The 24759-nt window shown below is 43.0% G+C and overlaps 1 protein-coding gene across 5 annotated transcripts in view; it reads left to right on the top strand.

The window, feature by feature from the left end:
• ATP10D (ATPase phospholipid transporting 10D (putative)) overlaps positions 1-24759 on the top strand; it is a 102613-nt gene that overhangs the window by 34113 nt on the left and 43741 nt on the right. For 3 of the 5 annotated variants that reach the window (XM_026647946.2, XM_026647947.2, XM_026647945.2), the window contains 2 exons: positions 15122-15430; positions 18193-18387. In XM_026647946.2, coding sequence (XP_026503731.1) covers positions 15162-15430; positions 18193-18387 — 464 coding nt within the window. In that variant the 5' untranslated portion in view covers positions 15122-15161. Of the gene's footprint in view, positions 1-15121; positions 15431-18192; positions 18388-24759 lie in introns of those variants that run through there. The other 2 variants (XM_026647949.2, XM_026647948.2) reach the window with 2 other exon arrangements.

Below are 24759 nucleotides of genomic sequence, written 5' to 3'. Positions count from 1 at the left end.
TTTAGGGCTTGTCTACACTGGCACTTTACAGCGCTGCAACTTTCTCGCTCAGGGGTGTGAAAAAACACATCCCTGAGTGCTGCAAGTTTCAGCGCTTGCCAGTGTAGACAGTGCACCAGTTCTGAGAGCTATTCCCCTCATGTAGGTGGGGTTTTTTTTATAGTGCTGGGAGAGCTCTCTTTTTCTTTCTCCCTTTTTCTCTTTCTAAGAAGGCCTGAAGGGATTTTTCCCTGGCTTGTTTTTTACATTAGAATTTCAGGTCTTGCCTGTATAGCTTGTTTCAGTTGTGAGTACTAGTTTTGCTATCATTGTACTAAGCGTAGTTCTGCCAGTACAGTTGCGGCCACACTAGGAGCGCTTTGCTGGTGTAGTATGCAGATATTTCTATACCAGTAAAACACTTCTAGTGTAGACATGGCCCTAAATAGATAGAAACACTTGGGAGCATAGATGGAGAATAGAATAGACCATTGTATGTTGGCCAAGGTTTGCATTTAATTTATGAGAGGCTGTGAGGAGGAACAAAGAGAGGGGGCAGGATGAAAAAAGTGGGGTCTTATGGTCAAGGATTCTGGAAAAGGGTTTTGAACCTGAAACTCCATGGCATTCACATATCCCCATTCTGAATGTGATGAGCTTGAGACTGAATTGCAAAATTCAGAACTGAGTTTTGAACCCTCAAAATCTGGGGACATTTAGATTTGGCCTATTATCAGTACAGGGACTAAATGCAAAATTGTGATTTGGATCCTAAATATCCTTATCCAATTTTGGGGCCATATCTAGTTTTACTTAAAGGTATTACTCCCACTCCCTGAGACATTATCAGCATTATCCCAACCATGTGGGATTTTATTTACAGTTTAAATTGCCTTGTAATTGTCCATGTGCGAGCTCCCCAGCACTTCGTGGTTCCTAACAGCTGCAGAAGGCACCTGCTGATTGCTGTGTTGGGCAGGGGCTTCTGTCTGTATTTGAATTACTTAGAAATCAGAGGAGGTCTTATGCAGGTTGAGGTGTCTTAAGGGTTCCAGAAGAGGATGGGAAATATGAGAAAGGGATTTCCAGGGAAGGCAGCTTGTGGGATGGAGCAGAGCATCTTTCTACGATAGGGGGCAACTTGTAAGCTGTAGAGGCTTCTTTAAACCCATTCACTCTCAACCTTGGGGAGCTATTGATGGGATAGAGCCAACATGAAGGCAGCAGTGAGGAAGGGTGTGCAGAGAGAAGCTACAGTTAAAAAAATCTCCATGTTCCATGGGGAAAACTTTTCTGTTGCTGTTGGATCCTACTGCTTTTCAGGTGTCATTTTGCATGGGGTTGGAGTGAGCTGAGTGTGGATTCTTGTCACTTTATTTGTTCAGATCCCACTTCTGTGCCTTTGTGACTCTGAATGTACAGTAAACTCTGATTGTATTGTACTCTAACCCACTGTCAAGCTTTCCACTTGTTCCCTGTATTAAATCAGGCTTGTAGCTAGCATTGAAGGGTCAGATACTGGCATGGCTGTGCACCTTTCATAGTTATTTTCACCTGTGTGCTATTCTGATCTGGTAGTGTTTTACATAGGTATAAATTACTAAACAAGTTACAAGGCAATGGAGGAGCAGGGCCTGAGAATTGAAAGCAGCCAAACCTGTCTTTTAGTTGGTGGAGTTCAGATGTCTACAGGCTATTTTGTATGCCTTCAGGCCATTTAACTGCAGAGGTGGCTTCTGTTGTTTGTAACACAAGCGTCCCAGAAAAAACGTTGATCCTATTTTATATGTGAGAATTTAAATTCTGATTTATAAAAGGCACCTCCATTAAAGATGACTCCTTGCAGATTTGATTCGGGTTTGCAAAGACTTTTGTTAGTGCCTTTTGCAGTTTCTTGTTACAGAGAAAACAATAACAAATGCCTTCCCAAGAGAGAGGATTATTATTATTTGCTTTCCACAATATAAATTGATCCTTAGGCCTGTGGGTGTTCATTACTTCTCTAAACCTCTAGATGTTTAATAACTCTTGGTTGTCAAAACAGATTAGGAGGCTAAAACATAAAGCCTTGTGTACATTTAGTCTGTGTAGTTTTTACACTGAAATCAAAGGGTTATTATTTATGTACTGCCACAGGTATTTGTGGGCCTGTGCAGTGGGTAAAACTGGCCAACTAACAGAGGCCCGTATGATTCACATGCAGCTGCGACTTCTGTGTGTGGATCAGATCCTTCCTGTGGAAGGCGGTATCAGCTGCTTCAGAACCAACATCTGTCACCCTTGTACCTCTGTGCTTACAGAGCTCCCTAAGAGACTGAAAACCCATGAATAGGAGCTGATGGAAAGTGGGCCTGGTGAGAATATGCACTGTCTATCTTTCCCTTGATTGGCCGCTGCAGAGATCTTCCAGGAAAGTTAATGTAGCCGTTCAGTATCCTTTAAAAGGGAGCCCTGGCAGAGTGGCTCCATTGGAGACCCACTGTCAGGAGCTGGCTACTGGGAGCAAAGACCTGGTGCAGAAGCAGAGGGCCTTCCATTGATACCTGTAGGTCAGAGTGTAGACATGTGGAGGTACAGTATAAAATGATACCAAACCAGAACACATGCATACAGTTGGAAAGCTTTATGGAATGGGTGTGTGAGTGAGTGAGCTCACGTAGCTAACAATGCTTTGGAGATCAGTACAAGTGAAAATGATGACCTGAAAGGAGGCATACTGTCAGGAGAGGATGGAAGGAGGCAAAGGGAGCGGTCAAGAAAAAAGTGAGGGTGGTATACAGGGAAACTTAAATGGTGTGTGAGTGTAGTAGCACAATATATAGTGATGTACAGCTTCAAAGCACTATAACTAATTAATCCATACAACATCACTGTGAGACAGGTAATCATTTTACAGAGGAAAAGCTGATGCAGAAAGGTTAAGTGACTTGCCCAAGGCTACACAGCAAGTCAGTAACAACGTGGTAATTAGAACTCAGCAGTTCCAGGTATCCAGTCCTATGTTCAGTCTGCTAGACCCTGTTGAATCTAGGGGGATGAGGGAAGAGTAGGAGCGAAGCCTTGCGAGTGAGGATGAGAAGCTCAAAACTTGGAGGTTGAAGGAGTTTGCAAAAGAGCAGGGAATGCAAGTGATGGGAGAAGAAAAGTGACATTATTTTGATAGTACCATGTAGTGTAAACTTCAGTGCTTGTCTCCACTATGGTTTTACAACAGGATAGTTAATGTACGTTAGTTATCCTGTTGCAAAAATACATCTTTTCTTGGCAGTGAAGACATAGCCTCAGTGACTCTGTGAATCCCGTTATTTAATGATTTGCAGATGTATCACAGAGACCAGAATCTGCTCCACAGGATATTGTTTCAGTTGTCAAACCTAAAATTTGACCTTTAGCTTCTTTTCTTTTCTGTTCTGTTTGCAAAGTCCTTTTTTTAAATGAGACTTTTAAAAATGGTGTAAGTGACCATGTCTGAGTAAGGCTTCAACTGCAGGTCATTTTTGAATAGCTATGAAACAAAGGGGGGAAATGGGGCTTGTACCTTTTTGGGATTCTTTATGATGATCAAAAAAGGTGTGAAAAAGTAGCTTTAAAAATAACCCGCTTGTTTTTTACATTGCAGTTTCCTGTCCCGTGTAGGCCAGAGAGCTTGTATGAAAAATGATGTGACCGGATAAAGAGTCAAAGTAGAACTGTTTAAAAGCAAAAAGGATTTTTAAAGCTTTGGTTTTTGTTAAATCTTCAGCATCTTCAACTCTTCAAATACTATGTTAAAAGTTAACAGTAAACTTCCCTTATACTTTCCAGTATGCAGGGAAGCCCAGACTTTACATTCCTGATTTTTATAAGGTTAAAACTCAAGCAGGAAAAAAATGTTTTTCTAAATTTAAACAAACAAACAAAAAAAACCTTTCAGGCTTTTAAAGAGCAACACAATCCCAATTTAAAAAAAAATAATCTTTAAATGAATCAAGGAAAAGCAAGCCAAAGGGGTAGTAAGCCTATGTGGGTATGTCTACACTCCAATTAAACCCCTGTGGCTGGCCCACGAGAACTGACTCGGTCTCATGGGGCTTGGACTGTTGGGCTGTTTAATTGCAGTATAGATATTTGTGCTGGAACCTGGGCTCTGGGACTCTGTGAGGGAGGAGAGTCTTAGAGCCTGAGCTACAGCCTGAACCTTTACACACAATTAAACAAGCCCATTGCCTGAGCCCACAAGCCTGAGTCAGCTGACATGGGCCAGCTGCATGGGTTTAATTGCAGTGTAGACGTACCATATGTGGCCTGTCCAGATAGTTTTCCAGAGAGGTGGGCTCACTGACCTAGTTCTCCCTTTTGTGCTGTTCAGGGTGCATTGTGACTCAGGCTTGGACGTATCTATTGTTCCCACTCTGCCTTTAGGGTATTTTGTGTGTGAATTCCTGTTACTTGATTTCTTAAAATTGTTTTTGTCAATATAATTCCCTTGTGACTTTCCCTAAAAGTTGCTACAATAAAATTCTAGCATTACCCTCTGGATAAAGAACTCTGGTATAACAGTGACTTAAAAATGCTCAATACATGTCCTTTTTTAGCAAAGAAACACTATGTATCTTAAGTTTCAAGAGCACAGTAAGCAAGCCACAAGAGATAGTGAGTAGGTAGCTGTCAGAGTTTGGGACATCTTGAAGTTTGAGGAATATTTTCTCTTCTATTTCCCTTTTCTCAACAACCATTCTGAAAATACTTTGTTTCTGTTGCTTATTACTGAAGACACAACTCTTCAACTTTTAGAGACACCTGATTTTAATCTTACATGACTAGAAAATTTGCATGCAGTATATTTGTTTTGCAAGTGTGATCTGAATTTTATAATCCATTCAATGAGCTGTGGAAGTTTTTTCAAGCATCTCGTGAAAGAACATCTCCCCTTGTGCTTTTCCCTCTGGCCTCCGCCTGCCAAAACATCCCCATCAGATATGTTTATTGGAAAATAAATGCTGTTGCCCATAACAAAAATGAATTTCTCATAATTTTAAGTCAAAACTAAAGAGTGTTGGCAGATACCCAGCCCTAGTTGTGCTCAGAGCTGAAGAACACATCACAATTACTGATTTAATCCTACGCAAGAGCATTATACATTGCAACAGCTCATTGCTACAGATTTGTCATTTTCCTGTGGCTCATGGGAAAGAACCATTGCTTCATACAGAAGTGCAGTAATAACCCTGTGCAACTCATGCTAAAGATGGCTGCATAATAGTGGTAGCTTGACAGGGGCTAAGGGCTTGTCTATATTGGCAACTTTCTTGCTCAGGGGTTTCCCTCTTAGAAGTTTGAAACTGTCTATATAGTGAGTATTTCTCCCTTTATTGTATGCATGCAATGGCTTGTTGTTGCAGGATTCCTTTTGAGAACTGGGCCTTGGTGTGATTTAATCCAGGCCTATCACGACTTGAAGCGGATAGTGACTGATCTATGTGAAATGAAATGAGTTGATTGTCTAGTTGAAGTTTTAAGTGGGGAGGTGTCCACATAACAAAAAAACACTATCCCAGTTGGCACTAATTCACACCCTTACTGGCAGCCTTCATAGATAAATTTAGGATTGAATGGATATGGAAATTGATTGTTTCATTTTCAGGTTTGTGAAGCTGCTGTACCGTAGTGTTACTGTTTTGTAGATTTTTTTCTACAGGAGAGTTTTATTTTTGTTTGTTATTTCCTGGGAGTTCTGAGCATGGACACTCAGATTAAGACGATGTCACTATTATATATATATTTTTTTTATTTTATTCTCCTTTTGTATTCAAATTAACAAGGATATGTATTGCTTTTTGGTTTCTCTCTGTTTCCACATGCCTTATGGGATATATATCTAAAGGGACATATATGTGCTTCCTTTTTAGATGGGGAAATAACTGTGAGGTTAACATACTACTGTTGCACGTGGAAGTGCCTGTCCAACTTCCAAAGTATTTGTGTTCAAAAATGTTAGTGAAAATTAGGAATTTGGAGAGAGATAGCAACAAATATTTTCCAGATACCTTGTTACCATATTAATTATGCAGTTGGTCATGCTTAATTAAAAGCTGCTGGAAAATCAAACTTCTGTTTCACTTCTCCCTTCACACAGGATTCTGGTTACATCTGGTCTTCCTTCAGGAAACGTATTTAATAAAAATTGTCAGAAACAAGTTGACCTCAAATATAAGAAAAACAATAAGACAAGGAAGATGAGCAATGCATTGTACTGTATTTCAGAACTTAGCTCAAAGAGCATCATGCAATGCTTTAAAATTGTTGCGTGCCTAATAGAAAAGTTCAAATATTATTTGAAATGCACTGCTTTAGGCACTTGCAGCAGGACATTGAACTTTTTATCTCATAATTTTTATATTTTCTCTTTTAGTTGCTTATTTAAGCAAGTGCAATTGCACACCCATAGCATTCCTTGTACTAAGGAGTATACATTATGGTGTGGGGAAAAATAATTTCATGCCAATTGCTTCTAAAATATAAACACTGGATGAAATCCCAGCCCCACTTGGATTAAGCTAATTAGGCCACTCTTATTCCACAAAAACAGTATCCCGCACAGTGAGTTAATATCTATTCCATGTGCAGACAAGCCCCATGTCTTCATTAGATACCGCAGCAGGATCGGGACGTTACAATATAAATGGTAGAATAAAAAGATGGTGCCTGCCTCAAAGACTTTACAGTCTAAGACAAGAGATAACAAATGGCTACAGACAGACAGGTGGGGGAGTATGAGAAAACAGAGATAGTATTGATCCCGTAGGCAGTGGTCTCAGCACACCAGCAGCCTAACCTTTGTCAAGTTGCTGTTGTCATCACAGCAAAGGAGAGTTTTCAGGAGGGATTTAAAGGAGGATAATTATGTAGCTTTGTGGCTGTTTTCGGGGAGCGCTTCCCAAGTGTGAGGGGTGGTATGAGGAAATGCACAAAGATGCTTATTGAAAATTTACTAAGTGGACGATGGAGGCTGACATCAAGGGCTGAATGACAAATGATAGATATGGTGCGGATATGCTGCGAAGGGCTTTGAAAGTGAAGACAAGTTTGATGTGATAGAGAATGGGGAGCTAATGGAGGGATGCAAAGAGAGAGATGACATGGTCAAAGTGATGGCCGAGGACAGTGGCTCTCAAGCTTTCTAGACTATTGTATCTCTTTCAGGAGTCAGATATGTCTTGTGTACCCCCCAAGTTACACCTTACTAAATACTATTTGGTTACAAAATCAGACAAAAATACAATAGTGTCACAGCACACTATTGTTGAAAAATTCCTAACTTTCTCATTTTTACCATATAATTATAAAATAATTGCATTTCAGTATATAGTATATAGAGCAGTATAAACTAGTCCAGGGGTATGCAACCTATGGCACGTGTGCCGAAAGCGGCACGTGAGCTGACTTTCAGTGGCACTCACACTGCCCGGGTCCTGGCCACCGGTCCAGAGGGCTCTGCATTTTAATTTAATTTTAAATGAAGCTTCTTAAACATTTTAAAAACCTTATTTACTTTACATATAACAATAGTTTAGTTATATATTATAGACTTATAGAAAGAGACCTTCTAAAAACGTTAAAATGTATGACTGGCACGCGAAACCTTAAATTAGTGTGAATAAATGAAGACTCGGCACACCACTTCTGAAAGGTTGCCGACCCCTGAACTAGTCATTGTCTGTATGAAATTTTAGTTTGTACTGACTTTGCTAGTGCTTTTTACTAGCCCATTGTAAAACTGGGCAAATATCTAGATGAGTTGAGATCCCCTGGAAAACCTTTGCTTCCCCTTCCCCCCTGGGGGTATGTGTACCCCTGGTTGAGAACCATTGGCCTTTAGAAAGGTGATCCAACAGCATTCTGAATGGATAAGAGCTGAGCAAGATTGCATTTGTCAAGGCCAGAGGAAAAGCTGTAGCAATAATCAAGATGCAAGATGATGAGAACTGGGATGAGAGATTTAGCTGTGTGGATGGATAGGAAAGGCTGTATCTAAGAGATGTTGTGTGGAAAGAGTCAGGAAGATTTAGCCTGGATGTGAGGCTCTATAGCGAACTCTGAGTTGAAGATCATGTCCCAGTTAGAGGCCTGCCTGCTAGGCAGGTTGATGGTGTTGCCTGCAGTGATTGAGAGGAGGTAACAGTGAGGGGTGTGTGTGTGTGTGTGTGTGTTAGTGATTAATCAAGTTAGTCGGAAAGAACTGCCAAGGTCCAAGTGATGTTTTCACAAGTTTTAACAGAACACTTGGTAATAGTTTCATGCATCATAAAAGTTAAGTAGCTTGCCCTCTAGCTAGTTATTCACCATACTCCTTCACTGGAAAGATTTTGTTTTGGTCAGCATTTTTCCTTTATCTTTTTCCAGCAGTTTGGACCTGCTCCTGCAAGGTGATGAATGCCCTAAATTCCTGTTGACGTCATTGGGCATTAGGGGTGTAAGAGACATTCAGTACTTGTGTTATTGGGCCCATAATTAATTGGAACACTATCCCACCAAATGCAAACTTTCTCTTTTTTGCTACTTGGAACTTGGCTGAGAAACAACTGATGCTCCTGCTTTTTCATACCTTTTACAACGAGGCTCTCTTATTGCACGTTATCTTTCATGAGGATGTCCTTAAGATAGATGGGGGAACACTGTTCTCTTTATGGATGTTATTAATAGAATTTGCTATTCTCGGGAGAATTCCTGGTCTGGGACCCAGATAAGGAAACCTGGATTGTGCCTCCCTTGCTGCTTTTTGTCTATTTCGTCAGAATTCAGAAGACTTGCTTGGTGTAGAACAGGACATCATTAAGAGCCTGATCCTGAATTCCTTATGCAACACCATATCTCACTGAATTTAGTAAGTGCGTGGGGTTGGCAGCAAATGGACACTCAACAAATCGAATCCTACATTATGAAGAGTTTAGGAATGAAAGACTCATCGAGTGCAATGTTAGGAGTTCCATTATTGCCAGTACATAGAACAGAGGTGGGCAAACTATGGCCCATCAGCCGGATCCGGCCCTTCAGGGCTTTGGATCCGGCCTGCGGGACTGCCCCCCATGGCGCTGCGGGCCCCGTTTCACACTCCAGGAGCGACCGGCACCATGGCCCCGGGCTGGGGGGCAGAGGGCTGTGTGTGTTGCTCTTGCCTTCAGGCACCGCCCCCCGCAGCTCCCATTGGCCAGGAACAAGGAACCTCGGCCAATGGGAGCTTTGGGGGAGGCACCTGGAGGTGCAGCAAGGGCAGCACACATGGAACCCTCTGCCCCTCCTCCCCCAGGGTCCGCAGCGCTTCCTGGAGCGGCGCGGGGCCGGGGACAGGGCAGGCAGGCAGGGAGCCTGCTATGGCCCCAGTGCGTGCCACTGCCACGCCGGAGCTCCAAGCCCTCCTGCATCCTGTCCCCCAACTCCCTGCCCTAAGCCCCCTGCCTGCACCTCGCACCCCTCCTGCACCCCAACCCTCTTCCCTGAGCCCCCACATACATCCTGCACCCCTCCTCTGCTCCAATCCCTTGCCCTGAGCTCCTTCCTGCACACCGCACCCCCTCCCACACCCCAACCCTCTGCCCTGGCCCTGCATACAATTTCCCCACCCAGATGTGGCCCTTGGCCCAAAAAGTTTGCCCACCCCTGACCTAGAACATGCATATTTTACTATTTGATCTAATTCTGTCTAGATGGTTCCTTGCAGCAATTGCTGCCTGTTGTGGATGTTTATTGGTATATCCAGACTGCTTGTGGTGCTCCTTTTCTTCATCTGCACTCTCTCTTCCACCTTCTCAGCACTTGTAGAATTTATTCTATGATAGTCAATCTTTGAGTTCAGAAAGCTTCACTGCTATCACTTTATTAAGGAAATTTTAACAGGTTTACAAATCCTAGCCATGTAAAAATCAGAGACAGTATAATAATTGTTACAACAGTTAGCCTTTCTTTAGAGAAACATTATACCGGAATATAAACATTGGATCTCTCTATTTAACAGTGTTCCATGTTACTGAGTGAACATCTTTACACTAGTTGTTTCTAGTGATTTTATTAAATTGACTGAAATCTCTGATTACACTGCTCTACAATTTTTGAGAAGTCGTCTGCTTCAGAGATAAAATGTGCTATTTATTATGTATTTTGATGTGCTGAATTCAAATATGACAATTAAAACAACTGATTGGCTACTGTTTCTAAGATATTTAAGTTTTTACATTTTATGTCTATGTATATTGTGTAGATAGTAGAGTTTTAATCATAAATTGTAAACCTAGGTCTTTTCATGTGTTTATGGTTGCTTTACATGATAATATTTCACCTGTCCATGTAACACTTTAAAAATCAGCAAAAGGGTTATATAAATCAAATTTATTATGAAACAAAAGGCAAAAAACTATTCTGTACATAGTTTAGTCCTATTCAGTGTCTACTCGGCGCTTCTTGGCTTGTCTCTTGTATTCATGAAATGGAGCATCTCTTGTCACTGTCCAGCAATAGTCTGCAAGCACTGATGGGCTCCATTTGCCCTGATAGCGTTTCTCCATTGTTGCAATGTCCTGGTGAAATCGCTCGCCGTGCTCGTCGCTCACTGCTCCGCAGTTCGGTGGAAAAAAAATCTAGATGAGAGTGCAAAAAATGTATCTTTAGTGACATGTTGCAACCAAGGCTTTTGTATGCCTTGAGGAGGTTTTCCACCAACAACCTGTAGTTGTCTGCCTTGTTGTTTCCGAGAAAATTTATTGCCACTAACTGGAAGGCTTTCCATGCCGTCTTTTCCTTGCCACGCAGTGCATGGTCAAATGCATCATCTCGAAGAAGTTCACGAATCTGAGGACCAACAAAGACACCTTCCTTTATCTTAGCTTCACTTAACCTTGGAAATTTTCCACGGAGGTACTTGAAAGCTGCTTGTGTTTTGTCAATGTTCTTCATCAGACAAAGTTCTTCATCAGACCCAGCTTGATGTGTAAGGGTGGTAACAAAGTCTTCCTTGATTCAACAAGTGGTGGATGCTGAACACCTTTCCTCCCAGGCTCCAATGACTGTCGGAGTGGCCAATCTTTCTTGATGTAGTGGGAAGCTCTTGCACGACTATCCCATTCGCAGAGAAAACAGCAGTACTTTGTGTATCCAGTCTGCAGACCAAGCAAGAGAGCAACAACCTTCAAATCGCCACAAAGCTGCCACTGATGTTGGTCATAGTTTATGCACCTCAAAAGTTGTTTCATGTTGTCATATGAAGGAAACCTATGGACTGCATGACCAACTGGAATTGATGGCAAAACATTGCCATTATGCAGTAAAACATCTTTAAAACTCATCTTCGATGAATCAAAGAACAGTCTCCACTCATCTGGATTGTGAACGATGTTGAGGGCTGCCATCACACCATCGATGTTGTTGCAGGCTACAAGATCACCTTCCATGAAGAAGAATGGGACAAGATCCTTTTGACGGTCACGGAACATGGAAACCCTAACATCACCTGCCAGGAGATTCCACTGCTGTAGTCTGGAGCCCAACAGCTCTGCCTTACTCTTGGGTAGTTCCAAATCCCTGACAAGGTCATTCAGTTCACCTTGTATTATGAGGTGTGGTTCAGAGGAGGAGGATGGGAGAAAATGTGGGTCCTGTGACATTGATGGTTCAGGACCAGAAGTTTCATCCTCTTCCTCTTCCACGTCTGACTCAAGTGAGAATGATTCTGGTGCATCAGGAACTGGCAGTCCTTCTCCGTGGAGTACTGGGCGTATAGCTGATGGAATGTTTGATTAATCCACAGTCCACTTTTTCTTTTTTGACAAACCATTCCCAGCTGGAGGCACCATGCAGAAGTAACAATTGCTGGTATGATCTGTTGGCTCTCTCCAAATCATTGGCACTGCAAAAGGCATAGATTTCCTTTTCCTGTTCAACCACTGGCGAAGATTTGTTGCACAAGTGTTGCAGCATATGTGTGGGGCCCACCTCTTGTCCTGATCTCCAATTTTGCAGCCAAAATAAAGGTGATAGGCTTTCTTAACCATAGTGGTTATACTGCACTTTTGTGATGCAAAAGTCACTTCACCAGAAACATAGCAAAAGTTATCTGCACTGTTCACACAAGTACGAGGCATCTCTGCTCACTTTGGCTAAACAGAAATGTGTCCCTTTGCAAAATCAAACACTGACAAATAAGAGAGCATGACACTGTATGATTTCTAGAGCTGATATAGGGCAATTTGTTCAGCAGAGTGATGTAAGCTTCGTTATGATTACATCATCCATGACTTCTAGGAATAACATGATGCAATTCATATCATGTATGATGCAATACCAGCTTCAGATCGCATCATTCATTGTTTTGCCTAAAATGCAAGTACTGTCCAAACCCAGTCATAGATTTAGTCATAGATCCAGTCAAAGATGTATTTTAGTCATTTCTGGTTTAAATTGAGATCCCTTCCCTTTATAACTCACTTATCCTCCGCCATTCCCAAGTCAAGGGTCGTATATACTGACCCAATAGCATATCTTGAAAACTAGAGCCAATCAACAATTTTAAGCATCATTTTCGTTCTCAGTGACCCAGAATTAGTAAAGTTTGACTACATTTATTTCAGAAGCATTTTGGCTGTAGAGTAGTGTAATTGGTAAACGACTAGAGGAGGAATCAAACATGTCAAGTGGTGGTTGGTGGTCGTCTGTCCGTCCTAGGAAGAAATAACCCCCTTGGCCTCTGTTCCTGGGTTGAAAAAGCAGGATCATGATAAGAAAGCCGGGACATTGCAGAGCAATAACACAAGTGAGAATTGAGACCTATAGCTGGTTGTAATGTATACAACTCAGAATGCAGGACCCACAATTCCGAGAGGCCTCTGTATGAGGTGCAGGAGCTCTGTCCTCACACATCCACAAATGCCACTATTCTCTCATGTTTCTCATAAGGAATGGCCTGTTGGAAGCTGACTCTTAACAAAAATATTAAATAAGACAGGTCATTGTCAGGGCTATTTAATTTTTTAAATGTAAGGGATTTGTTTTGTTTTATCAAATCCAAATTTAAATGATAGGCTGTGTACATAAAGTGGCACTAGAATTCTAGAGCAGCTCTGAACTACTGGACTGTCACTCTTACTGTGAACGCTAGAGGGCCTACAGACCCATAAATCTGCAAAAGAATTAATGTAACAGTATATGTATGGGATACTGAGCGATGTAAATATAGTTGGTTGGGTTACTGCTTAAATCAAGGACTTTTTCTTGTTTAGTGGGGTTGAAGAATGCCTTAGATTATGTTACTGTAAAGGTGTTGCAGTAGATTAGACATCCTGTGCTGGCCTAGCTTTGAGTGAAGAGCATGCAATATTGTCTTATAATGGTCAATATATAACCCTGAACATCTTTCTCACTTGGATTTATCAGACTTCAGGTACCAGCGTATTGCATGCACATCTTTGGGTCCTGTGTATAGAGATCTATATGATAATTTTAAATGGTACCTCTGTGTCACGCTGTCTGGTATGGCATACAATTGAAAGTGCCAATCTCAAATCAAACTGCGAGAAAACAGGGCAGACACCCCAAACTGGTGGTATATTTTGTAATTAGATTTCACCAAGACAGTAACAAATGTGTGCTTTTGGATTACTATATTAGTTTTACCATGGAGCCACAGACAGGCTCTCTAGCCCCTTTTTACCACCCCAACAAACTGGACTTTGTGATGAAAGGTTATTAAAACCAAAAATCACCTCATATTAGGTTACCCCCAGCCCCAAAGGCCCAGTCACTTACCCCAGGTCAATGGATACTCTGGACATCACACCGAAGAGAACGCTGAAAGCTAATTTCTCTAGTAAACTAAAGGTTTATTAGCTAAGAAAAAGAAATGAGTTAGAGAGGTTAAAGCAAGAAAAATACATTAACAGGCGAGTCAGAGCTTGTAAATCCAGTATGATAGCAGACACGTGGTGATCTGCTAGTTTTCCTTAAGTGTCTCAGGGTTACCCAAAATAATTTTGGGGATTGCTGTCCAGTTGCTTAGTATTCCACCCTGTCAGAATCCATCAGGATAATCATAGAATTATCATAGACTATCAGGGTTGAAAGGGACCTCAGGAGGTCATCTAGTCCAACCCCCTGCTCAAAGCAGGACCAATCCCCAGACAGATTTTTGTCCCAAATCCCTAAATGGTCCTTGCAAGGATTGAACTCTCAACCCTGGGTTTAGCAGGCCAAGGCTCAAACCACTGAGCTATCCCTCCCGCCAAGGATCATTCCTTTAAACTAGTATTTATAGATCCTGCTTGCAGAAGACAATCTGAACACTGTCTTCACCTACTTGAGTTTTGATGAGTAGCAATTGCAGATTGAGCTGTGGATTTCCATTGTTGAATACAATGACCCTTGCTTTGAAGTTAGTATTCTTTTTCCTGGCATTCACAAGTATGTAGTTGGTTACAGTGATATACATAATGCAATTGCCTGCCGTTATATTATAATTGGGATTGATAAGTGAAACAATATAAGTATCATTCATTAGTATTCATGAAGTTCTAATGTCTGAATATAAACATGCTTTGATCTGGGGTTATTTAATTACAGGGATATATGTAATGTGATAGCAATCAACAGGTTTATAAATAAGTGAATACAATGCCATTAACGTTCCTTTGAATTAAGCTACTACAGGCAACCTGCTAGATAGCGTCACACAGAGAAACATAAGTACTCTATGGGCAATTTTTTCACCAGTCTTTATATCAGTAGATGATGGATATCGAGGTGGGGATTGTGCTTTGTATTTACAGTACAATTCTTTTAAACAAACGATAAAACAAACTAAAACTGGTCTGATTATATCTCTTTCTAGTTCCTGAGAGGGAGAACTAAATCTAAATAAATAGCCTGTCAATATAGATTACTGCACTATTCAATCAGAGGTTTCTACCTCACATAAACTGTTAATAGTTCCTTTCATTTTGAAATCAAAATTGGGTAGTAACTCAACTCTCATTGTAAAGTTAACAAACCAAGTTAACCTCACTTAAAGGCCTTTGCAGTAACCATTGTGAACAGCTTTTCCCTTGTAATTTTTTGTTTGTATTTTGAACTAAAGCTTCTCCAGACTTACTGTGTAACTTTCTTGACTTTAAAATTTTGCTAGATAGAAGACCTGGCCTGGATCACAAATCATTTGAGACAATATGGCAGACCCCATCCAATGGGCCCGATATCGCTGGCAGCGTCTGGTATCTGCAGAAGGCAGAGATGGAAGCAGCAACAGCTCCTCATGTGACAAGTGTTATCAATCATCCAAAGTGCCTAGCAGACATAGGATAGTTATACCATGTCTGGGACACTTTAAAGAAGAGTATGAAAAAGTATCAAAATTATATATGAACAACAGGATACGGACTACTAAATACACTTTATTCAACTTTATACCACGGAATTTATTTGAACAGTTTCACAGGTAAAGGATTCTTGTGTATAATTGTGGAAATTATTCCAGTGTGGGGTTGTTGTTTTTTTTGATTTGTTTGAAATGCATGTGCCAACATGTACAAATTTGTTTTTATAAACTATTCTTCTCTCCTGAATTTAGCAATCAGTTCTGATAACTTTTTGTAACAAGATACATTATCCCAAAACTGATACTCAAAAGAGGTATCTCTCCTCATTTGGTGTCGTCCTTTCGTTCACCATTTCGGATCAGTTAGATCAGGGGTGGGGAACCTACGGCCCACAGGCTGGATCTGGCCTGTTGGTTAATTTCATCTGGCCCGCAGCATCCCGCCCCCACCCCCTGTGGGGCTGGAACCACGAGCGCCAGCTCACCCTGCTGCAGGGGGAAGCCCCGAGCCTCTACACATACCCCAGGCAGGTGAGTAGTCCGTGATTTTCTTCTGTGGGTCAGTGGCCCATGACAGAAAAAGGTTCCTCACCCCTGAGTTAGATGTTCCCTCCTCTTGGATGACTGACATAGAGCAGCATATGATAGGATTTCACCCCCACCCCCATCCCCATCCTGTTTGGCAGGTGTAGAGGTGGAGAAGAATGAGGTTGGCTCTCCTTTTCTTTAGCCACTTGAGGGCTATAGTTCAGCAGAAGTTTCTTGACGTGCTCTTCTTTCTAGATTGGGAGATTGCAGTTCTATCAATGGCAAATTTGTTTAAATGGTGGGTGCAGATGTAGGAATTTTTTACCTGTTAAGTTTGTTTTCTGCATTGTCTGATCATCAGTTTGAAACAGTCATCTCAGCAACTCTATTGGTTGGAGCATGGAAACAGAGTTTGTCTCTCTTTTTTTTATTATTCTTAATTTTGTGGGGAGTGGATGAGTTACTGGTAGCTTCAGTCTCTGTGTAGTATACAATGGGAGACATGTATACTACATGTCTCAACACAAGAAATGGAGTCAGAACAAGAAGAAGTCGTATACACATCTGAGGGAGGAGGGAACACCCTGTGATGGGTTCGGTCAGAGACCCCCTTGGGACTGTCACCTGCTGTGCTGAGATTACCTCTGAGCCTGTTTTCCCTGCCAGCTTGGGATTCCAGAACCCTACCTTGTTGAGTCAGACACGCTAGCCCGCTGTAACAGAGACCTAGGTCTGGTCCACGCCCCCAAAGCTGCAGATTTTAACAGGAAACCTGCTGAGCAGTTTTTAATCTCCAACACTCAGCGCCCAATGGGATCCAAACCCCAAATCAATCCGTTTTACTCTGTATAAAGCTTATACAAGGTAAACTCATAAATTATCCGCCCACCAGAACACTGATAGAGAGATATGCACAGCTGTTTGCTCCCTGTAACGGGGTTGGGACTCACCACCTGGTGCCTCCTACTGGTTGTTTCTGGGAATTAGCTCTGTCCAGCAGAGCGCCCCCTCCTGGTGGTGTCCCGTCCGTCGTCTCTCCCTCAGTAGCAGGGTAGTGTGGCCCAATGGCCAGAGTCCATATAACTCCTTCCTTGTGGGAGCTGGCTGTGTGCGTCCTTCTCCTCCGGTGGTCAGCCCCAACTGAGCAGCTTTGCAGGCTTTTATACCTAGCCTCTAGTTGGAGCATGCCCAGCAGGGCTTCCGGGGCGGGGCTTCCTCTGCCAGGAAGGAAGGATTAACCCCTGCTGCGCCAGTGCGGGGCCGCTCTGCCCCCTCACACTACCCCAGGTATTAATCACTTACTCTGGGTTCATTGATAAACAAAAGTGATTTTATTAAGTATAACAAGTAGGATTTAAGTGGTTTCAAGTAATAACAGACAGAACAAAGTAAGTTACCAAGCAAAATAAAGCAAAAACACGCAAGACTAAGCCTAATACATTAAGAAACTGATTACAGGTAAAATCTCACCCTCAGAGATGTTCCAGTAAGCTTCTTTCACAGGCTAAACTCCTTCCTTGTCTGGGCACAATCCTTTCCCTGGTACAGTCCTTGTTAGTTCCAGCAGACATCTTAGGTGGAAACTAGGGGTGTTCTCATGACTGGCAGCCACAGTTGTTCTGTTCCACCTGCTTTTATAGCTTTGGCACAAGGCGGGAATCTTTTGTCTCTCTGGGTCCCCACCCCTCCTTCTAAATGGAAAAGCACCAGGTTTAAGATGGATTCCAGTATCAGGTGACATGTTCACATGTCCTGTGAAACCCCAGCCTCCATTCTTCCAGGGCTGGCCCACATGTACCCAGGAAGGTTTGTAAGTAAACAGAGCCATTTACAACCAATTGTCCTAGTCAATGGGAGCCATCAAGATTCGAAACCACCATTAATGACCCACACTTTGCATAATTACAATAGGACCTCAGAGTTATACTTCATATTTCTAGCTTCAGATTCAAGAATGATACCTGCATACAAATAGGATGAATACACTCAGTAGATTATACGCTTTGTAATGATACCTTACAAGAAACCTTTTGCATAAAGCAGTTACATCATATTCACACTCATAAGCATATTTCCATAAAACATTATGGAGTGCAAAGTCACATGCCCTTCACGTACAAATTCATGAGCTGAAAATGTAAGAAGCCATCTTTAGCAGGTAAGAATTCCTGGGAAGATCTGACGTTATACTAGTGGTTCATGTGGAAAGATATACCTAGGGCCCTACCAAATTCACGGTCCATTTTCATAAATGTCATGGTCATTATGTGCATCACCTGCCTTTTACTCACCTCCTAAACTTCATTCCATTCCTAACTCTTGCATCTGTTTTTTGTTTTGTTTGTTTGTTTCAGAGCTGCCAATTTATATTTCCTATTTTTAGTTGTCCTGAACTGGGTTCCACTGGTGGAAGCCTTCCAGAAAGAAATTACCATGTTACCTCTAGTAGTAGTTCTCACAATTATTGCAGTTAAAGACGGCCTTGAGGATTACTCAAAATACAAACTAGATAAGCAGATAAACAACTTATTAACTAAAGTATATAGCAGGTAAGTGTTTCTTTTTGTTTGAGTTTGTTATTGATGAATAATATACAGTGTGTATTATTAGTGCGAATATAAAAGACCAAAATAGTAAGTTTGAGGAACCTTAACAAAATTCCTTTCTGGATTGACCACTTGGCCACATTCTTATTTTGGTTTAAAAGTGACTTATTTCAGTTGCACTGCTATTGTCGCACAATTTGGAACAGTTGTTAGTGTCTGTTAAACAGTCGCAGAACCAGAATATCAGGGATGTTGTGACCCAGGTTATAATACAATGGCAGTTGGAAAAGTTTGCATAACACCTTTGTGAACCAGGCTTTCCTTAAATTAATGCTGTTATGTTTTAAATCAACTAGTAAAGAGTTCCCAAATAAGTGTTGATAATAGGATCTGACCTGTTCCTTTCTTCACTTGATCATTGGCTGGGAAGTTAGGGAGAAATTCTTGGTTCTTTTCCTGACGCTACCACAGATTTCCTAGGTGACCTTTGGCAAGTCACTTAATATCTTTGCACCTTAGTTTCCTCATCTGTAAAACAAGGATAATAGTTCAGACATACCTACCGTGAAAGGGTATTTTGGGGATAAATCAATTAATAATTATCAAATGGAAAGTACTATGACCACATTACTCTTGCTGTGTGATCGCCCTGGGGTATAAGGAGCTCCATTATTCATTTGGTGTGATAGCTATTTCAGGGAGTAGCATGTGGGGAGAGCAAGTGGGCAGCTGAAGCATTGCAGAGAGGGAACTAAGCTGCACCAGGAAAGGGGGTGGCACAGTTTACTTCTCTCACAGAGGAAGCAGGGACTGGGTCTGTGCAGCCACACACTGGTGCTCACGCCTTGTCTTCACTTTATTAAAAAAAAAACAAAAAAAATCCCTTTATTTTCAATGTGTTGTCTAACACATGTTCAAATCCTAGTGTACATATAAGGCAAGTTACAGTTTTAGCATGTGTTAGCTCAAGGGTGGGCAAACTACGGCCTGCAGGCCGGGTCCGGCCCCTCGGGGCTTTGGATCCGGCCCGCGGGATTGCCCCCTGTGGTGCTGCGGCCCCGGGCCGCTTTCAGCAGTGGCTGGCCCAACGTCCCTGCGGCCTCCAGGCACCACTCCCCACAGCTCCCATTGGCCGGGAACGGGGAACCGCGGCCAACGGGAGCTTTGGGGGAGATACCTGGAGGCGTGGCAAGGGTAGTGCATGCGGAGCCCTCCACCCCCGGGGGCCGCAGCGCTTCCTGGAGCGGTGCGGGGCCGGGGACAGGGCAGGCATGTAGGGAGACTGCCCTGGCCCCAGTGTGCGCCGCTGCCACCCCGGAGCCCGAACTCCTCCTGCACCCGGCCCCCCAACTCCCTGCCCTAAGCCCCCTGCCTGCACCCCGAACCTCTCCTGCATCCCAACTCCCTGCCCTGAGCCCCCTGCTGCACCCCACACCCCTCCTGCATCCCAATCCCTTGCCCTGAGCCCCTTCCTGCACACCGCACCCCCTCCCGCACCCCAACCCCCTGCCCCGGCACTGCATACAATTTCTCCACCCAGATGTGGCCCTCGGCCCAAAAAGTTTGCCCACCCTTGTGTTAGCTGGCTGAGGTAAACCCTTGGCTCCCCCTAATGTCGACGTGGCCTCCCTCAGGGCAGATTGCAAAATTACAATCTAGACCTATGCAAGTGTGGAGTATTATTTTGTGATTAATTCTCTGGATGAAAAATTTTAGTTCTCTGACATGTAGCATTCCCTATTGATTTTTTTTTTTAAGAGCTAGTTCCATAACAATATGAATAACCTGGAGAATGCTTTCTTAATGTAACTGCAAAGAAACAAAATTGCATCCGGTTCTGTAAATATAAATATCTCCTAGGTACAGCAACTTTCTGGGAGTCAAATTATTCAGCCAATTATGATTGGAGCCTGAAACAGGAATATAATTAAACTTTTGGAGACCTGAAGTAATTTCTCTCCTTTCAAGTCCTGCATGTGTTAATGGTAGAAGACTTGAGGGCAAAGTCTGTTCTTTTATGGTCTCTTGTGGTTACGCTGATAAACTGCATGTCCTATGAATTGCATGAATGCTATTCAGTCTCAGTTGGCTGGAGCATCCAAATATTTGGGTTTCTAAATTCTCTTTGTGTTACTCAGACTAAATAAGTGTAGTTCCTGTCAGTGGGAATTTAGTTCACAACTACTAATATTCCTTTGTGCCTTTTTAAAAATTAATAATGATCAATAGAATATGGGAATTATTTTTGTAAGAATCTGTAAAATTTTCCAACTGTGCATGTAAAATAGGTATGTTTTTTTTTTAACTTGTATGATTTCATTTTTTTTCTTAGGTTCCTCTTCATAAACTAGATAGTTTTACTAGCTGCTATTCATTCTCCTGCCCCATCCCCACCTTCAGTGCTAATACCTGCGGTAACAGATAGCAAAATAGTTTATCGTGCTTATATGTACAAATAGCTTTAGAAGATGTATTTCAGGAAAACTAAAGCTAGTGATACATATGAATGTTTACTATGTATTAATTTATTATCTTTAAGGTACACTTTTTTAATAAGAAAAATTCATTGATTTTCTGTGTAGATGCCCCTGTGTCTGTGGCACAGACATACATTTAAAGTGCATTAGCACTAAAACATAAATGATTTCATGAGTTCCTAATGTAGTATTCTCTGGTAAACAAATTAAGAACCAATTCTTAAATGTACAGAACGTGTGATTCATCAGATAATGTAGACACCGATAGAGCTGTTGATGTTTGTGGGTCCTCTAGAGTGAGGAGGCTTGAACATTCTAAGCAGGAGTGCCATGCGATGTTAGCACATGGTGCATACCTCCTTAGAATGTGGTTGGCCAGTCAAACTCCAGATTTCCTATGTCTCGTTTCAGATCTAGCATTACAACATTATTGGGAATGAGCAATGCATAAAGGTGGTAATTAAATTTTAACGCCTGGAATGTTTTTAAATACACTATGCTTCTAATATACATTAATGTAGGTTTATTTATGTTCTATGTCCATACTACAGTATTATGACTGCTTGGAAAACCTGTAATAACGATCTTGAGAAGGAGGCAGGCATGTGACTTGCACTAATTTTATTTTTAGACTAGCTTTAGCTTTTATTGCTTCCTGCTCTTGGTTCTGTTGCACTTTGAAGGATATGAAGTCACCTATGCTTAACTAGGGAAATCTGTCAGTACAGGTTTCAGAGTAGCAGCCGTGTTAGTCTGTATCCGCAAAAAGAACAGGAGTACTTGTGGCACCTTAGAGACTAACAAATTTATTAGAGCATAAGCTTTCGTGGGCTACAACCCACTTCTTCGGATGCATCCGAAGTGGGTTGTAGCCCACGAAAGCTTATGCTCTAATAAATTTGTTAGTCTCTAAGGTGCCACAAGTACTCCTGTTCTTTCTGTCAGTACAGTAACTCCTCGCTTAACGTTGTAGTTATGTTCCTTTAAGCGAAACAACGTTAATGTGACTTTAAGCGAAACAATGTTAAGCTAATCCAATTTCCCCGTAAGAATTAATGTAAATAGGGGGGGTTAGGTTCAAGGGAAATTTTTTTCACCAGACAGAAAACTATATATTATATAGATATAGATATATACACACAGTATACGTTTTAAACAAACAATTTAATACTGTTCACAGCTATGATGATTGTGAAGCTTGGTTGAGGTGGTGAAGTTAGAGGGTGGAAGAGGGAAGGATATTTCTCAGGGAATGCCTTGTTGCTAAATGATGAACTAGCACTCAGCTGAGCCCTCAAGGGTTAACACATTGTTGTTAATGTAGCCTCTCTCACAGGGCAGCACGAATATGAGGGAGGGGAGACAGCATAGCAGACAGAGACAGACACACACCTTGTGTGTGGGAGAGAGAGAGAGAGAGATGCATACTGTCCCTTTAAGTAAGCTAACCCCCTCTTAAGTGCATTGTCTTTTTAAGTGGATCAGGAAGTTGAGACAGCACCTGCTGCCCCAAGTCTCTCTGGCCTTGGCTACACTTGCAGATGTACAGTGCTGTGAGTTAAACCTGACTTCGTGCAGCTGAGTAGGGAAAGCGCTGCAGTCTGTCCACACTGACAGCTGCCCAGCGCACTGTCATGGCCACATTTGCGGCAATTGCAGCGCTATTGAGAGCGGTGCATTATGGGCAGCTATCCCACAGAGCACCTTTTCCCATTCTGGCGCCGTGGGTTGTGGGAAGGGGGCATGGGTGCGGGGGATTCTGGGTCCTGTCCCAATGCCCCGTGATGCATCGCTTCGCATCCCAGAAATCCCTTTGTTTCCGTCCACCTTTGGCGCCATCTTTCAACAGTTTCTGTGCAGCACGATCTGTCTGCGGGAAATGGAGTCCGAATTGCTGAGGCGTATGCTGACGAGTCTCGCCAGCACGTCACGTTTGGCTGTTGAACTATTCCTTAAGATCCAAAGTGACAGTGAGAGTGAGGGTGAGGAGTCCGACGATGCTATCGAGCCGCGTAACGCGCACGACACGAAATTGCTTGTGGCATTCACGGACATGCTCAGCACCGTGGAACGCCGCTTTTGGGCTCGGGAAACAAGCACCGAGTGGTGGGATCGCATCGTCATGGAAGTCTGGGATGACGAGCAGTGACTGCAGAACTTTCGGATGAGAAAAGCCACTTTCATGGGACTGTGTGAGGAGCTTGCCCCCACCCTGCGGCGCAAGGACACGAAATTGAGAGCTGCCCTGCCAGTGGAGAAGCGGGTGGCTATTGCAATCTGGAAGCTGGCAACTCCAGACAGCTACCGGTCGGTCGTAAACCAGTTTGGAGTGGGAAAGTCGACCGTTGGAATCGTGTTGATGCAAGTTTGCAAGGCCATTAATCGCATCCTACTCAGAAGAACCGTGACTCTGGGTAACGTGCAGGAAATAGTGGATGGCTTTGCACAAATGGGGTTCCCTAACTGTGGAGGGGCGATAGATGAGACGCACATTCCTATTCTGGCATCACCCCACCTAGGATCTGAGTACGTTAATCGGAAGGGGTATTTCTCTATGGTTCTCCAGGCGCTTATGGATCACCGTGGGCGTTTCATTGACATTAACACAGGCTGGCCCGGAAAGGTGCATGACGCACGCATCTTTCGGAACACTTGGCTGTTCAGGAAGATGCAGGCCGGGACTTTTTTGCCAGAGCGGAAGATCACGGTAGGGGAAGTTGAAATGCCCATTGTGATCCTTGGAGATCCCGCTTACCCGTTAATGCCGTGGCTCATGAAACCCTACACACGGAGCCTTGACAGCAGCAAGGAATGGTTCAACTACATGCTGAGCCAGTGCTGAATGACTGTGGAGTGTGCCTTTGGCCGTTTAAAGGGCCGCTGGCGATCGCTGTATGGGAAGCTGAACTTGGCCGAAAACAGCATCCCCGCTGTTATATCCGCGTGCTGTGCCCTCCATAATATTTGTGAAGGGAAGGGTGAAAGCTTCACTCAGGCATGGACCTCCGAGGTTCAACACCTAGAGGCTGAATTTGCACAGCCAGAGAGCAGGGCTATTACAGGTGCCCAGCGCGGGGCTGCAAGGATTAGGGATGCCTTGAGGGAGCAATTTGAGGCTGAAAACCAGCAGTGATATCTGGTGCCCTGCACGGGAGTGAAGTGCAGTAGTTCCAATCTTTAGGAATCAGTGTTTGCTAAGCAGACAAGTAGACTTGCAGTGCCTGTTTATTTCCTGGGCTAAGGAGTCTTTTACTTTATGCAATAATAAAGAATGTTTTCAAAGCCAAAGAATCCATTTATTGAAAAGAAAAAAAAAATTATTTATTGAAAAGAAACAAGGGGGTGGAGTGGGGAACAGTACAATCACAGATTCGCGTATGTCCTGTCTGGTGTGCTGTGCAGTGAGTGCTGCACTTCAGGACAGCTATACTGCATGGTGATGGGGGTTGAGTGCAGAGGGTAAGGGTCGTGGTTTTCAGGGCTGGGTGGTGAAGATACTGGTGTTGGAGGCAGCGGGTGGCGTGAAGAACACGGAAGTTGGGGAAAGCGGGTTGGAGGTGACAGTGGGGCACAACGGAAAGAGTTTGGGGACAAGGGCTGTAGGGGGGGGTGGTGTTTGCGGTACTGCTCCTCTTTCTGCATGGCTACCAGCTCCTGGATAGCGTCTGCTTGGCGCTCCAGGATGCTTATGAGCCTATCAGTGCTTTGCTGCCGGTGCGCGGTGCTTTGCCGCCGATGCGCTGCGTTTTCCTTGCGGATTCTGCTTTCTCTCTCCCTCCAGTCCTGTGCTTTCTCATTCTCTTTAATAGATTGCCGCATCACTTCTTCCAGCATGTCTTCTTTGCTTTTTCGCGGTCTCTTCCTGAGTCTTTGCAGTCTCTGAGCAGGCGATAAGAGG

The sequence above is a fragment of the Terrapene carolina genome, unplaced genomic scaffold, assembly GCF_002925995.2.
Source record: "Terrapene carolina triunguis isolate 2854851 unplaced genomic scaffold, T_m_triunguis-2.0 Scaffold66, whole genome shotgun sequence".
NCBI lineage: Eukaryota > Metazoa > Chordata > Testudines > Emydidae > Terrapene > Terrapene triunguis.
Note: the sequence above shows the minus strand (reverse complement) of the source record. Positions and strands in the feature narration are given on the sequence as shown.